Below are 14,318 nucleotides of genomic sequence, written 5' to 3' on the forward strand. Positions count from 1 at the left end.
GGAGATTGATAGGGAAAGTATGAGTGAGGTACCTACAACAGTTTCACCATTCATGAAGCTTCCCTCCTGCAGGTTAGGACCAGGGACAAGCACCTAAGTCCTTGAGCATGATAACATGTGCACTCAGTTGGGAAGGCCATTTCTAATTGTTCATGTTTTGTTATTGAAGCATAATAATATAGCCACAGTGCTGAGAATAAGCTATATAATATTAATGAAAATATATGCATAGCCTTATACTATAGATGCATCATCCATCTGTCTTGTAGGGGGAAAGAAGAAAATGTCTGATTATGTGCATTCTGCTTACAGGTGTCCTTCAACTATTCAATGTGGAAATTCAGAACTTCGGGTCAATATTGTCTTCTTCTATTGAATTTACTAATGTATCAACAGGATCCTGGATAATATCTTCTACTCTTCACCAGAATTGCGGTGGGGGCATTCATGCAGTTGCCAGTTTGGGGATTATTTTAAAGGACAACATTGTGTTTGACACAGCTGGTCATGGCATAGATTTGGAGGGCCAGGAATATTCTCTCTCTAATAATCTTGTGATTCTGATAAGGCAGTCAGCATGGTCCACCGTATGGGTTGCAGGAATCAAAGTGAACCAGGCAAGGACTATCACCCTTCATGGAAATGTAGTATCAGGATCTGAGAGATTTGGCTTTCACATAAAGGGCCACCCATGTTCTTCTCCTGAAGCTCATTGGTCTGACAATGTGGCTCACTCAAGTCTTCATGGTCTTCATCTCTACAAAGAAAATGGACTTGACAACTGCACTAGAATTTCTGGCTTTTTGGCATTCAAAAACTTTGACTATGGTGCCATGCTACATGTGGAGAATGACTTGGTGGTAGAGAATATCACTCTGGCCGACAATGCTATTGGTCTTTTGGCAATTGTATATGTGTCTTCTGTTTCACAGAGGTCCATCAAAAATGTACAGATTCTACTCAAGAATTCAGTCATTGTGGCCACTAGCTCCTCTTTTGACTGCATTCAGGATAAAATGAAGCCTTACTCTGCCAACTTGACATCAGCTGATAGAGCTCCATCCAATCCAAGAGGGGGTCGAGTTGGGATCCTGTGGCCCATGTTCACCTCAGAACCAAATCAGTGGCCTCAAGAGCCATGGCACAAAGTGAAGAATGGTTATTCAATTCCAGGCATTATGAAACTTGAAGGTAGGGTCCCTCTGGAGTATGAAACCAGGGGTCATTATTGTGCAGAAAATTTTAATAGCATGAATTTACTTTAACAAAAAATGTGGTTTAGAACTTGCGGTATCATTGAAAACCTGATGATGGATTATAGTGTATTCTTTAAAAAGTCATTGCTTTATACTCTGGTTTCTCTTCAGATTGCACAAACCTTTTGCCTTTTACTAAAAAAACACTGCTTTATACAGGGTGAAGATCATTCACAGCACTTTCCTTCCATTATTGGGGGGTTAATGGTTTATAGTACAACTTTTGACACATGGGTAAAATTTCAATAGAAAAAGGCTAGGAGTATGGATCGACCTATCAATGCCCATGTCCAGTGGAAAAGCAATTACAGAAGCCAGACATTGCACCTTTTGCACCCCGTAATGATGCTGGGTCCATACTCTCAGAGGAATAAAGAATAGGAAAGCTTTCAATGGGGGGATGGGATACAGAACTCTGGTGGTGGGAATTGTATGAATTGTATCCTTCCCATCCTATGGTCTTGTTGATCATTATTAAATTAGTGAAAAAAAATTCTCACCACTGTGATAGTTGTCTGCAAAACATTCTTTCCTCCAACTTAGATCCTTTTTCCCATCATGTACCAGGGTTTCAAAATCCCCTGCCCTCAACTACCTATTTACCTTCTTTCCCCAGAGTCCTCCGCTTTAGTGCAATACATCAAACTCTGTCCTTGTTTTACTTTGTGTTTCTCCTTCCTGGTCTTGTTTCTTAAATTCTGCCTATGGGTGAAATCATTCCATATTCATCCTTTTTCTTTTTGGCTTATCTCACTCCATTCAAAGTGTGGTACAAAAGGTAATTTTATCATTCTTAACAGCTTTGTTCAAAGGTGAATTCTTCATTTTTAACAATCAATTGTGTATATGCCACAATTTTTAGCTACTCATCTGTTATTGGACATGTTGGTTGTTTTCAATTTGGGGCTATAACAAATTAGTAAAGTTGATTTTGCTATTCTTTGTTTTAAAGATTTATTTATTCATTTTAGAGATAGAGAGAAAATTGAGATAGAAGATAGAGATAGGGAACAAGAGAAAAAGAGAGACACATGAAGCACTGCTTGTGATATTTCCTGCTTCCAGGTGGGGGTTGAACCTGGATTCTTATATACATGGTAATAAGCACATTCTCCAAGTGTGTCACTTCTCACACCCCCTGCAACAGTCATTTAATTTGATTGCATGGTATTCCACATATATGCAATTTTCTGTCATGCAAATGAGAAAACTAAACTCAGAAACTGCCATGGATCATACTGTTTAGTAGTTGATAGGGCATCTAAGATAAAAATCATATTTCAGTTAATATGCTGTCATATACCTTTGATACGACTGTAACCGCTTCCTGTTCACTTAATTCTTCTATGTATTACTTCATCTCTTCTAGAAGGTGAGTTTTCATCAAGTTTTTGATGTAAATTATTGCTTCTAAGACTAATAGGAGAGTACTTTTAAAAATATATTTTTGTTTTTTAGTATTATTTACTTATTATTGGATAGAGACAGAGAGAAACTGGGTGGGGAAGGGCAGAAAGAGGAGAGAGAAAGATACCTGCAACACTGCTTCACCAATTGTGAAGCTTTCTTCTGTGGGTGGGGACCAAGGGTTTGAACCTGCATCCTTGCACTGTAGTGTGTGTGCTTAAGCAGGTCTACCACTGCCTGGCCCCTAGAAAGGTACTTTCTAAACATCATCCAAAAATTTATGTCACTATCTATACAAAGTCTTGTTAACTATCTTGGGTTACACCTGAACATACATTGTTATAAATATGTGTAGTTTAATAGCCCATATTTTCATTATATATCTCATGATATAATACTGCACACTTTTCTTTCTTTCCTGTTTTTTTCCAGATGTCACATTTTCTAGTTTTGTGAGAAGTTGCTATGATGATGACCTGGATGTCTGCATTCTTCCCAGTGCAGAGTATACTGGAATCATGTATCCAATAATAGCAGAAAGGACAAATATGATGAAAATTAATGATAGAAACAAGTTCTACTTTCCCCAATTACAATCCAGGTACTAGTTCCAGTCACTATAATAAGTTATATTTGTTAAATATTTACTAATTCTCCAAATTCCTGACCATGGCTTAAACAAAGAATATAATTGTCAACAGGAATAAAATAAATCCCTTTAAAAGGATATGTTAAGTTGATTAAGTGTTGATTAATGTGCAGCTTGGCGGTACAAGAATCCAGCATGAAGCCCAGCCAGTCTATCAAGGCGTTACTCTCGATCGCACTCTGTCATTTCACGAACATCTCATAAAAACTGCAGCAAAGGTGGGCGCGAGGAATAACATCATTGCTAGACTGGCCAGCTCCTCATGGGGCGCGAGCGCTTCCACACTACGATCATCATCTCTGGCATTATGCTATTCCACTGCAGAATACTGTGCCCCAGTATGGTTCAGTAGCCCCCATGTCCACTTGGTCGATTCCAAATTATATTCCTCCATGAGGATAATTTCTGGAACCATCCGTTCCACCCCGGTTCCATGGCTGCCAGTTCTTAGCAACATCGCCCCGCCAGATATTCGTCGCGATGCGGCATCATCTAAGTTCATTTCCCACGTCTACGCTTGACCGGACCTGCCAATATACGCGGATATCTTCGCCCACCCTGTCCAACGCTTGACGTCTCGTCATCCAATCTGGTCCCCTACGCCTACACTGAACTTCTCTGTTCCAGACTCTTAGAAACAGAGTTGGCAGTCAGCTGAGGTAAAGAACAAACACCTCATCACAGACCCCTGCAAGCGTCAACCCAGCTTTGACCTAGCACGTTATGATTGGGCCCTCCTCAATCGCTATCGAACAGGCCATGGCTGGTGTGCGCTATGTTCCATCGCTGGGGAGCCAGAGACGACCCGAATTGCCCCTGCGGCTACAGACAGACTATGACCCACATAGTCAATGACTGCCACCTCTCCAGATTCAAAGGAGGTCTCGAAACCTTACATCAGGCTCAACCTGAAGCTGTTGACTGGCTACGGAAGAAGGGCAAATGCTAGAAGAAGAAGAAGTGTTGCCAATTCTTTGTCTCTCCTATATTCTTCTTCTTTGAAATATGATTATCATTTTTTGTAGAAGTACAGAGATAAGAGAGACACCTGCAGGACTACTTCACTGCTTGTGAAGTTTCCACTGTGCAAGGAGGGGTTGGGAGCTTAAATCAGGTTATTGTGTGTCTAATGTGTGTGCTTTACTAGGTGCACTACTCCCTGCCCTCTCATAATGGTAATCTTAAACTACTATAAGACATCAACAATCCATAAAGAAATTATTATATATGTACAGCATATAATAGAGTTAGGAGTATTGCATTGTATACTGCTTCTTAAAATCAATAAACTACGTAAAGATTAGATGTCTAGGTATCCAGAATATTTGATTAATAATTATATCTTTCTTCTTGGCAAAATACATTTGTAGAGCATTATCAAGATTCCCCATGCATGTTTGTTGGTGCTTCTGTAATGAGATATTTGTTTCTCCTTGTCTTTACAGGAAAGATTTAGGGATATTGGCCTGCTCTGAATCAGATTATGAGAATCCAAGAAAATATCTATATAAGGATTTGGATGGACAGTCTCTAGGTCTACCTCCACCAGTATCTGTATTTCCTAAAACAGAGGCAGAATGGACCAAGTCCTTCTTCAACACAGGTCAGTGACCCCTGAAATAGTGATGTCCATCTTCACTTTAGCAAATCACTGGGATTGAGCCAGCCTATAAATATATAAATTGGCCAGTCACAGATTATGAGGATGGGGCAAAAATCAGTATATCCACTCTGAACTTTAGGGCTTATCCCCTTTAGCTCTTTGGCTCTTGGTCCATGAATCTTTTGAGCTCTCTCTGGTTCAAGCTACTCTTAAGTAGCATACCTCTGGGGCATGGGATTTGTGATGACCTGTTATTTCTTTCTTATTTACTTTAAGGTGTTTGTATTTGAGAACAATATGTTAGGGAGATAGGAGAAAGAGATGGATGTTTTGCTTGCTTAGTTAAATATTGTTGGAAATATTGAACCTTAGATATTTTGGTTTTCTTGGATACTACACATGCACTTTTTTCTCTTTTTCTCTCTATTTCACTTGGATATATTTTTATTTTTAATAAATGATTTTCTTTAAGTTTATCACTCTTCCCTGCATCCTGGAATCTTCACTAACCTGGTACAAGAGCCAAAGTATCTAGTGTCTTTGGAGGTCTTCTTTCACTCCCCAACCCCAGTAACATAAAGACTGAAGATAGTAACTTAGTTATGTTTCCCGAAAAGCACATGATGCACAGAACTTAGAATCCAAATAGCTTGTCAGGGTGGAGCTGAATTCAGGGTAGTAGAAAAGTGGTAGAAGGGAGAGAGAGAAAGGAAGCTAACAATAGAAGTCTTAGTAGCTTCCAGTGTTATCAAACTAGTTTTTACTATGACAGTTATTGCTGAGTAAAATCTAATGGAAACTATGGGAATATGATTCAACTAAGCTGTAAAACTAAAGCATTTCTACCTCAAATTCTTGCTTATTACTTACTGAGGGGATACATCCGGGACCACTAACTCTCCAGTGATTTTAATCCTCCCCTGTCACAAACACACACAGAGTCCAAATGTACTCTTACCTGTGGCCAGGAATAACATTTTTCAGAATGGAGTCATAGGTTTTTGTGTATGAACATGAGTGCCAGAAATATGGCTGTGACACTATAAACATCTACTACAAAGAGAAGTTGTAAAGTTTTGATCAATTACTTTTTGTTTACATAATCACATTTCCTGATGAACTCTTAATTAGCTGCTTATTAAGTAGTGCAAATACACTGAGTATGTGAAATTATGCACTTGCTACTGGTTGTTATGATATAAGCTTTATTTTTCTTTTACCACTCTGTCTTGGTTATGAGACATGATTCAGAGTGAAACTCTGGTATACATTACTATACTTGCTATCATTGTGTGGACAAGCATGATAATGTAAGAGTGGCTGTACTCCTGATGTCTTAAAGCTTAACATTTGGAATAAAGTTTCTAGATTTACCAAAGATTTCTTGTACTAGAATTTTCTGTTTATAATGTTAGCAGTACAATCTGTGGGAGTCAGGCGGTAGTGCAGTGGGTTAAGTGCACGTGGCACAAAGCACAAAGACCAGCAGAAGAATGGAGAGTGGAGGAGAAGACATGGAAGGGGAGAGAAAGATAGACACCTGCAGACCTCCTTCACCACTTGTGAAGCGACTCTCCTGCAGGTGGGGAGCCAGGGGCTTGAACCGGGATCCTTATGCTGGTCCTTGTGCTATGCTACCACCCGACTCCTGAAAAACACAAATTTACTCTTAAGAAATGGGTGTCTATTTTGTTTTCCTTCTTTAAAAATCTATGATTCTTTTATACTGGGGAAATAGCATAACAATTAATATAAAGATGTTCCCGCCTGATACACCAGAGGACCTAGGTTCAGTCCCCTGTACCAAACCATAATTGAGTAGGACTCTGGAAAAAAAAATGCAGCTATAATCTTATGTAAAGTAAGAGAACATTTTAACAAAGATGAAAATGGAGGTCTGTGGAACAACTCTCATCTGTATTCCACATGCATTATATTTGATGTACCTTTATGTCCTCTCTTGATTTTATTAACAACTACTTTGGAGTTCATTGCCTTAGAGGTTTGTTTTTAATTTGAAAAATACAGAATTTATTTGCACACAGAAGTTCACACGCAAAACTCCCTAATCAGACAGCTATCCACAGGCTCAAGCATTTTGCCATATACTTCTGCATTAGGTGCAAAAATTATCCATGTGCATCAGCAATGTGGAATACTGTGCTAGTGGGTTTCACTATCTGTGTAATGCAGGGTCTGTAGCCTGGGGAAAAGTGAGGTGTTAATTTTGTTTTATACTTATCGCTAAGTTTGCATTTGCAGCCAACCTTGAAATGTATGAGAATAGAATGCAAGGTAGCTTATTCCTAAGTAGGAGATCCTCTAAGAACCAGATATGTTTTATTCTGTAAAGGATTTCTATGATTATTGAAGCATCTGTTGACTTGAATATCCAAAATTATTTAGAATGTCAAGATATTGAATTAATGTCATATTTGCAAAGGACTAGACAGGTATGAGCTTTTCATTCTTACTTTTTACGTACTTTCTATCTGTTTCAGACTATTAATGAGTAAATCACATCTCAGACAATTTCATACATGTGCATGGCAGTGTTGCTAGAAAAGAATTTAGACAAATCAGAGTTTGGGGGCAAAAGTTATATTGCATTTAAAATATATTTTCTTCATTTATTTTGGTTAGTGACAAAGAGAAGCTGAGAGGAGAATGGAGAATAGAGATGGAGAGGTAGGCACCTAAAACACTGATTCACCACTTATAAAGCTTCCCCACTGCAAGAGGGGCTGGGGACCTGATCCCAGGTTATTGTGCAGCATAATGTGTATGCTCAACTGGGTGTACCACCACCTGGACTCCTATCTGCAATTTTTTAAAATAATTTTTTAAACTTATTTTATTTTATTTATTTATTCAAAAAGGAGGTATTAACAAAACCATAGGATAAAAGGGTACAACTCCACAAAATTCCCACCATCAGATATCCTTATCCAATCCCTTCTGATAGCTTTCCTGTTCTTTATCCCTCTGGGAGTATGGATCCAAGGTCATTGTGCAGAAGGTGGAAGGTCTGGCTTTTGTAGTTGCTTCCCTGCTGAACATGGGCGTTGACAGGTTGATCCATACTCCCAGTCTGCCTCTCTCTTTCCCTAGTATGGTGGGTCTCTCTGGAAGCGGAGCTCCGGGACACATTGGTGGGGTTGTCTGTCCAGGGAAGACTGGTTGGCATGCTGCCATCTGGAAATAGAGTTAACATACAAAGCCAAACAAATTGTTGACCAATCATGGACCTAAAGGCTGAAATAGTGCAGATGAAGTGTTGGGGGGTACGCACTGCAGACTGTTGCGTACTTTTGCTTTCAGGTATATATTTTGCCCTAGTTTATGGATACGTGTGAACATATGCTCTATCTCATGGGACCTGGTCTATATCTAGGTTTTGGGACTTTGTTAGGAAGTGAACTGCCTTGAATGGAATTAGAGAATACTATGAAAGGAAAGGCCTCACCTGAGTAATGAAGCTGAAGGGTTGTCATTCCACACCTGAAGTCTCTGGACACAGTCTGAAGTGAAGCATGCTGAGGTGGTCCTCCTTTTGTTGATTAGATTGGGATTGGCGGATGCAATATTATTTGGTATGAATTGAGAGAAGCATGCAGGAAAGTGTGCCCCACCCTAAGGTTCTAGGACTAGGGGAAATATAGACTATAGTGGAAATGTGAGGTTCCTGCTGACTTGGGGTTCAAGAAAACAATGGATAGTTATTGTTATAATCACATTATTTGGCAATTGGGTTAACTCTGAAAAATCCCTTGGTTAGGATCTGTTGTATAATACCCAACATCAACATAATTTATGTCTTTTGACATTATTTGTGTATAGCTGTGCCACTGGTTGCATCTGTTCTCCCTAGTCTAGGCTTTTGAGAGTGTCAACATATCAAAGACTCAGCCTATGTATTAAAAAAGACTCTGTGCTTTAAAAAGTTTGAGACATACAATCAATTTTTCCTCTCTCATATTAATTAATAGTGATTTATATGACTACAAATTAATAGGAGTGTACATAAACATCATTCCCACCACCAAAAGACTGTCCCATCTCACCACCCCACCCCACCCTGCCACCTGGGAAGCCAAATATTCACTCTCCCCTTCACCCCAGGGTTTTTACTTTGGTGCCCTATTCCAGATTTAGTCAAATCCTGCTTTTAGTTTCCCTTTCTGTTCTTCTTTCTCAACTTCTGTTAATGAGTGGGATCATCCCATACTCATCTTTATCTTTCTGACTTAGCTCACTTAAAGTAATTCCTTCTAGCTCTGTCCAAGATGGGTCATCAAAGGTGGCTTCATTGTTCTTAATAGCTGCATAGTATTCCACTGTGTATATATATCACAGCTTTCTCAGTCACTCATCTGTTGTTGGGCACCTGGGTTGCTTCCAGGTTTTAGCTATTATGAATTGTGCTGCTATGAACATAGGTGTACACATTAATTTTTAGTTGAGTGTTATGGGGTCCTTGGGGTATATCCCCAAGAGAGGAATTATTGGGTCATATGGAAAGTTCATTTCTAGCCTTGTGAGAGTTCTCTAGACTGCTCTCTACAGAGGCTGGACCAGTTTACATTCCCACAAGCAGTGTAGAAGGGTTCCTCTGTCCCCACAGCCTCTCCAGCATTTGTTGCTGCTGTCCTTTTTGTTGTATGCCATTCTCACAGGGGTGAGGTGGTATCTCAATGTTGTCTTTATTTGCATTTCTCTGACAATCAGCAACCTGGAGCAGTTTTTCATGTGTTTGTTAGCTTTTTGGATCTTTTCTGTAGTGAATGTTCTTTTCATACCCTCTGCCCATTTTTCCCATTTTTGCATGGGGTCATTTGTTTTTTTGTTGCTAAATTTGCTGAGCTCTTTGTATATTTTGGTGGTTAGTCTCTTGTCTGATGTATGGCATATGAAGATCATCTCCCATTCTGTGAGAGGTCTCTTTGTTTGTATGATAGTTTCTTTGGCTTTGCAGAAGCTTTTCAGTTTGATGTAGTCCCATTGATTTGTTTCTGCTTTAGTCTTCCCTGCAATTGGGTTTGTATCATCAAAGATGTCCTTGAGATTTAGATGGGAAAGTGTTCCACCAATGTTTTCCTCTAAGTATTTGATAGTTTCTGATCTAACATCCAGGTCCTTGATCCATTTGGAGTTAATTGTTGTTTCTGTTGCCCTTGTTGTTCTATTGTTGTAGTTATTGTTGTTGTCATTGTTGTTGGATAGGAAAGAGAGAAATAGAGAGAGGAGGGGAAGACAGAGAGGGGGAGATAAAGAGGGACACCTGCAGACCTGCCTCACCCCCTGTGAAGCAACTCCCCTGAAAATGGGAAGCTGGGGGCTTGAACCAGGATCCTTATGCTGGTCTTGCACTTTGTGCCATATTCGCTTAACTGGCTGCACTGGCGCCCAACTCTCCTATTTGCAATTTTTAACCAGATGGAGAAAGTAGACATGGGGTAAAATAGAAACTAGAATCCCTTGACTATCTTCTGCATGCTAAGTGTTGAAGTTGATGCTTCATTCATTCAGAAGATTCACCGTGATGGAAAGGAGACAGTTATAGATGATAAGACCTGGGAAGGTGGTGCTGGAGGTGAAAAGGAGCCAATTCTCTTATGGCCCAGGATAAGAAGTATGGGTTTTATTCATATTTAATATTCATGTTGGGGGCGTATAAAAATTGCCAATGGGATGTTATTTACTCTCTGAAAATATACTATTAGTTGTTATGAAATTAATGAATAATGGGTGAAACAAGTCTGGAAGCAAGCAGTGCAGTTAGAAAAAAGAAAAGGTAGCTGTGAAATGTAGCTCTGTGAAAGGTAACTCTAACATAAATGTTTAACAGATCTCTGTAGGCCCCCACATTCTTGCACTGGTCTACAATAAGATAAAGATGGAAAATTGTTATTTGGAAACATAGCAACTTTATGTGGTGAATATAGTGAAGATCTCTTAATTTTATATTTTTAATTTATCTGATTCTATATCATTGCTCCATTGCTGATTGGAAAAAGTTAGACAAGGAAAAAAAAAAAAAACAATAGTCCCCATGCTCTTCCTACTGTTTCTTTAGGTTAGAGGAAATTTGATGTACTTTGGACAATTGTTTTCAACTTGACATTGTCAGAGTTATCTAGGACATTAACTCTCATTTGCTTTTGGAATTTATGAGTCTTGATGTTTTTATCTGAGACTGGGGTTAGTGTTTAAGCACATACCACACTCTCTCAGTGATTCTACTGTACCTACTTTTGGAAAAATATTATAGAGCTAGGTGCTCCCTTAGAAGTAAATGAGAAGTTGAGAACATTATTTATTGGTTATAGCTTTTGTTTTTTCTGGGACCTAATGCTCTGGGTCTACTTTTTTCATACAGAAAGAGAGAGACAAAGACCGAGGGAAAGAGGGAAAGAAACCATAGCACCCAAGCTTCCTCCCGCTTGGTGTGGCCCAGGCTCAAATCTGGGACATATTCATGACAAATCACACACCTTGCCAGGTAATCTATATTCTCAGTCTGATAATGGGGATGGAGATGGAGATAGAGACATGATGGGAAGCTTCAAATTCTCATGAATAATCAGTAAAGAATTTAGATCTCTGTGGCAAATGCCAACAGATAAACACATTGTATATATTTCTAAAGGGTAGAGAAATTTAATAAGATTCAGGGTTATTTGTAATGAAGATAAGTTCCTAGAATAATATATTTTACAAATACAGATTGAATTATTTGTTTTGAATGACCTGAAAAATGACACTTTTTTAAGATAGTACTAGATAAAATGGATTTAATGCTAAGTTTATTTTTGATTTTCACATTGAATCATTATATTCCAAACCTGAAGTCACGATAAGCTTTTCCCATGGTTTTCCTTGACATTATTTCAAGGAAAATACAATGAAATGATCTTGAGTTCCGACCAAATTCACCTTCAGGGCAGGTGAGCACTTCTCATTCTTTCCCAGCAGTTGGTTAGACACATTTTTCAAAGTGTGTTACTTCTTGAGATAGAAAGTTATAAACCATTGTGGAGACATTAAAAGTGTCTTGCCTCAAATAAAAATATAAAAAATTAGGTTGATCAAAAAGAAAATAAAGCTGGCATTTGACAGTCAGCCAGTTGAGTGATGAAGTGGTTTCTTTCTGACTGAATAATGGGAAAGCTCAAGTAATGTGGAGACTGTGTTCAGCTGCTTAACAGACAGTGGCCAGCTTTTTCTACGTTCTTTGTTGCTAGATCTTGAAATGTGTCTTTTCTTTAAGCTTTCCAGACTTCTCTTTCTTCCCATTTGTCCTGGGAATGACATCAAGATGGTATTATAAAATTGGAGAGAGGAAAGAGAAGGGAAAAAATGAGAGGATTAAAGAGAGAGATAAAATGGTTGTTAGAAAATTTGTCTGCCAATATCTGTGCTTGCTGAGGTTTTTTCCTTCTAGCTAGAGGGAGAAATACCATTCTCTTTTCCCAAGTAATTATGGGTCTCAAAGATTGAAACTTAGTATATGGCTCTTTAATCTCGGCAGATATTTATAGTTAAACATTAGATTTTTAGGATTCCAGATGTCAGTGTATTAAAATAAAAAGGCACAGTGGCGTTTCAGGAAATATTAGAATCTTTGGGACATGTGGATGCAGAGATTTTTATCTTACAATAGAAAAAGATAAAGCTTTCAGTAATACTTTGTAAGAAGCATAGAACACTTTTCCCTCACCTTGTTCTCTCAGTCCTCACAACATACTTGATGTCCAAATAACAATATTTAATTGCATTTTAAAATAGTACATACTGTGAGTTAGAATGAATAGCAGGAGTGATTTGTAAAGGATGATGTGAACAAAATGTGTGACACATGGGATAATTTTCTTTTCTCTAATCTGGACATTTTATTCTTAAGATTGCCTTGCTCCTTAAATATTCCTTTAAGACATAATACTTGTTAATACCTACCATGTATCTGATTCTGTTCTAACAACTTCCAATACATTATCTCATTTAAGGTCATTGGCAGGTTCTACCTATTATTATGCCTTTCATATTGGAAACATAAATCAATGTATAGGCATTAGGTCACTTGTCTAGGTTATACTACCAGGTAATAAGAAATTTAGACCTGATGAGCTGTGCACATGGCAAAGCAGTACACTATCCATGTGAGCTATTTTGCTTACCATCCTTCTAAATGTTTTTTCTTCTTTTTAAATACTTTCTAGCTCTCTTAGATTGGTCAGCATTTCTCACATACAAAGCACTATTTATATACAGACCAAAGCGAACAGAGATGGTGCCATCATTCCAGTAATTACCCACTCCAACCAGCAAAAAATGTTACTATTTATCTAGCTATATTTAATGTGTCAAGCAATAGGTTATGTGGCCTAACAACATTCCCATTTAGCCTTACAACAGCCTTAGTCTGTAGGGATTTTTATCCCCTTTCAGCATTTGAAGAAACAAGGGTTTAGGTAAGTTAACTAATTTTTCATGGTCCCATAGCTAGAATGTGCAGAACCAAGATTTAAATCTATAGTTGTCTGGCTCCAATGTTACAGCTTATAACCACTTCTAGACATCATCCTCCTGTGGTATTAATTATTTGGTGGGGTTCTGTACAGATATAATTCATTAATTATCTGGTGGGATTCTATACAGAATAATTCACTTATTTCCACTTTACATGGTAGCAAATAGGTCTTAAAAAGTCAGTTACTATAATATGTTGAAATGCCGTGTAATAACAACCACAACACCTTATTTAGATATGGATTTATATATTTAACTTTCCATATTTTCCATGTATAAATATAATTAATGGACTCTGTCACTTCCAAGAAAAGTATTTTGCTAGTGTTAACCACTGGAGATTGTGTGATTACATTAGAGTAGTAGGAGATAGACAAATTGGTCTTAAAGAACATCAGTTTAATATGGTAATTTTTTGTAGTTTCCTTCTTTTCCACAATAAATTGTTTCAACTTAGATGTTTCTTGACTTCTTGTGAGAGCAAGGAACTATGCAGAACTAGAGTATTCTGGAAGGAATGCCAAAATAGATAAGAAACTACTCCTGCCCTCTGTTGTTGGAGTAGGAGGATCATGCTGTGAGATGAAGAAAACAGTTGGTGTAAAATCATCATAAAGTGCTCTAGAAAGATAAAAAATAACATAGGATGCAGACAAAACCTGTAGGATGCAAATGATATTTGCCACTAATGTATATGATTGAGTAAAGCTTTAAAAATTGTATGTGAAACAAGCAGGTAATTGAGTTGTTTAAAAGCAACATACATGACTGTTCTCTGTTGCAATGTTACTAGTTGCCCTGTGGATGCAGTTGGATGTCTTTTTTTTAACTATTTATTTATTTATTTATTTGATAGAGACAGCCAGAAATCAAG

At 38.1% G+C, this 14,318-nt stretch overlaps 1 protein-coding gene across 8 annotated transcripts in view; it reads left to right on the forward strand.

Annotated features, from left to right (window-relative positions):
- PKHD1 (PKHD1 ciliary IPT domain containing fibrocystin/polyductin) overlaps nt 1-14,318 on the forward strand; it is a 617,401-nt gene that overhangs the window by 451,292 nt on the left and 151,791 nt on the right. For all 8 annotated transcript variants that reach the window (XM_007516520.3, XM_060190048.1, XM_060190049.1 and 5 more), the window contains 3 exons: nt 313-1,191; nt 3,096-3,264; nt 4,758-4,915. In XM_007516520.3, the coding sequence (XP_007516582.1) occupies nt 313-1,191; nt 3,096-3,264; nt 4,758-4,915 (1,206 nt within the window). The remainder of the gene's footprint in view (nt 1-312; nt 1,192-3,095; nt 3,265-4,757; nt 4,916-14,318) is intronic.

This window comes from Erinaceus europaeus, chromosome 4 (assembly GCF_950295315.1).
Source record: "Erinaceus europaeus chromosome 4, mEriEur2.1, whole genome shotgun sequence".
Taxonomy (NCBI): Eukaryota; Metazoa; Chordata; class Mammalia; order Eulipotyphla; family Erinaceidae; genus Erinaceus; species Erinaceus europaeus.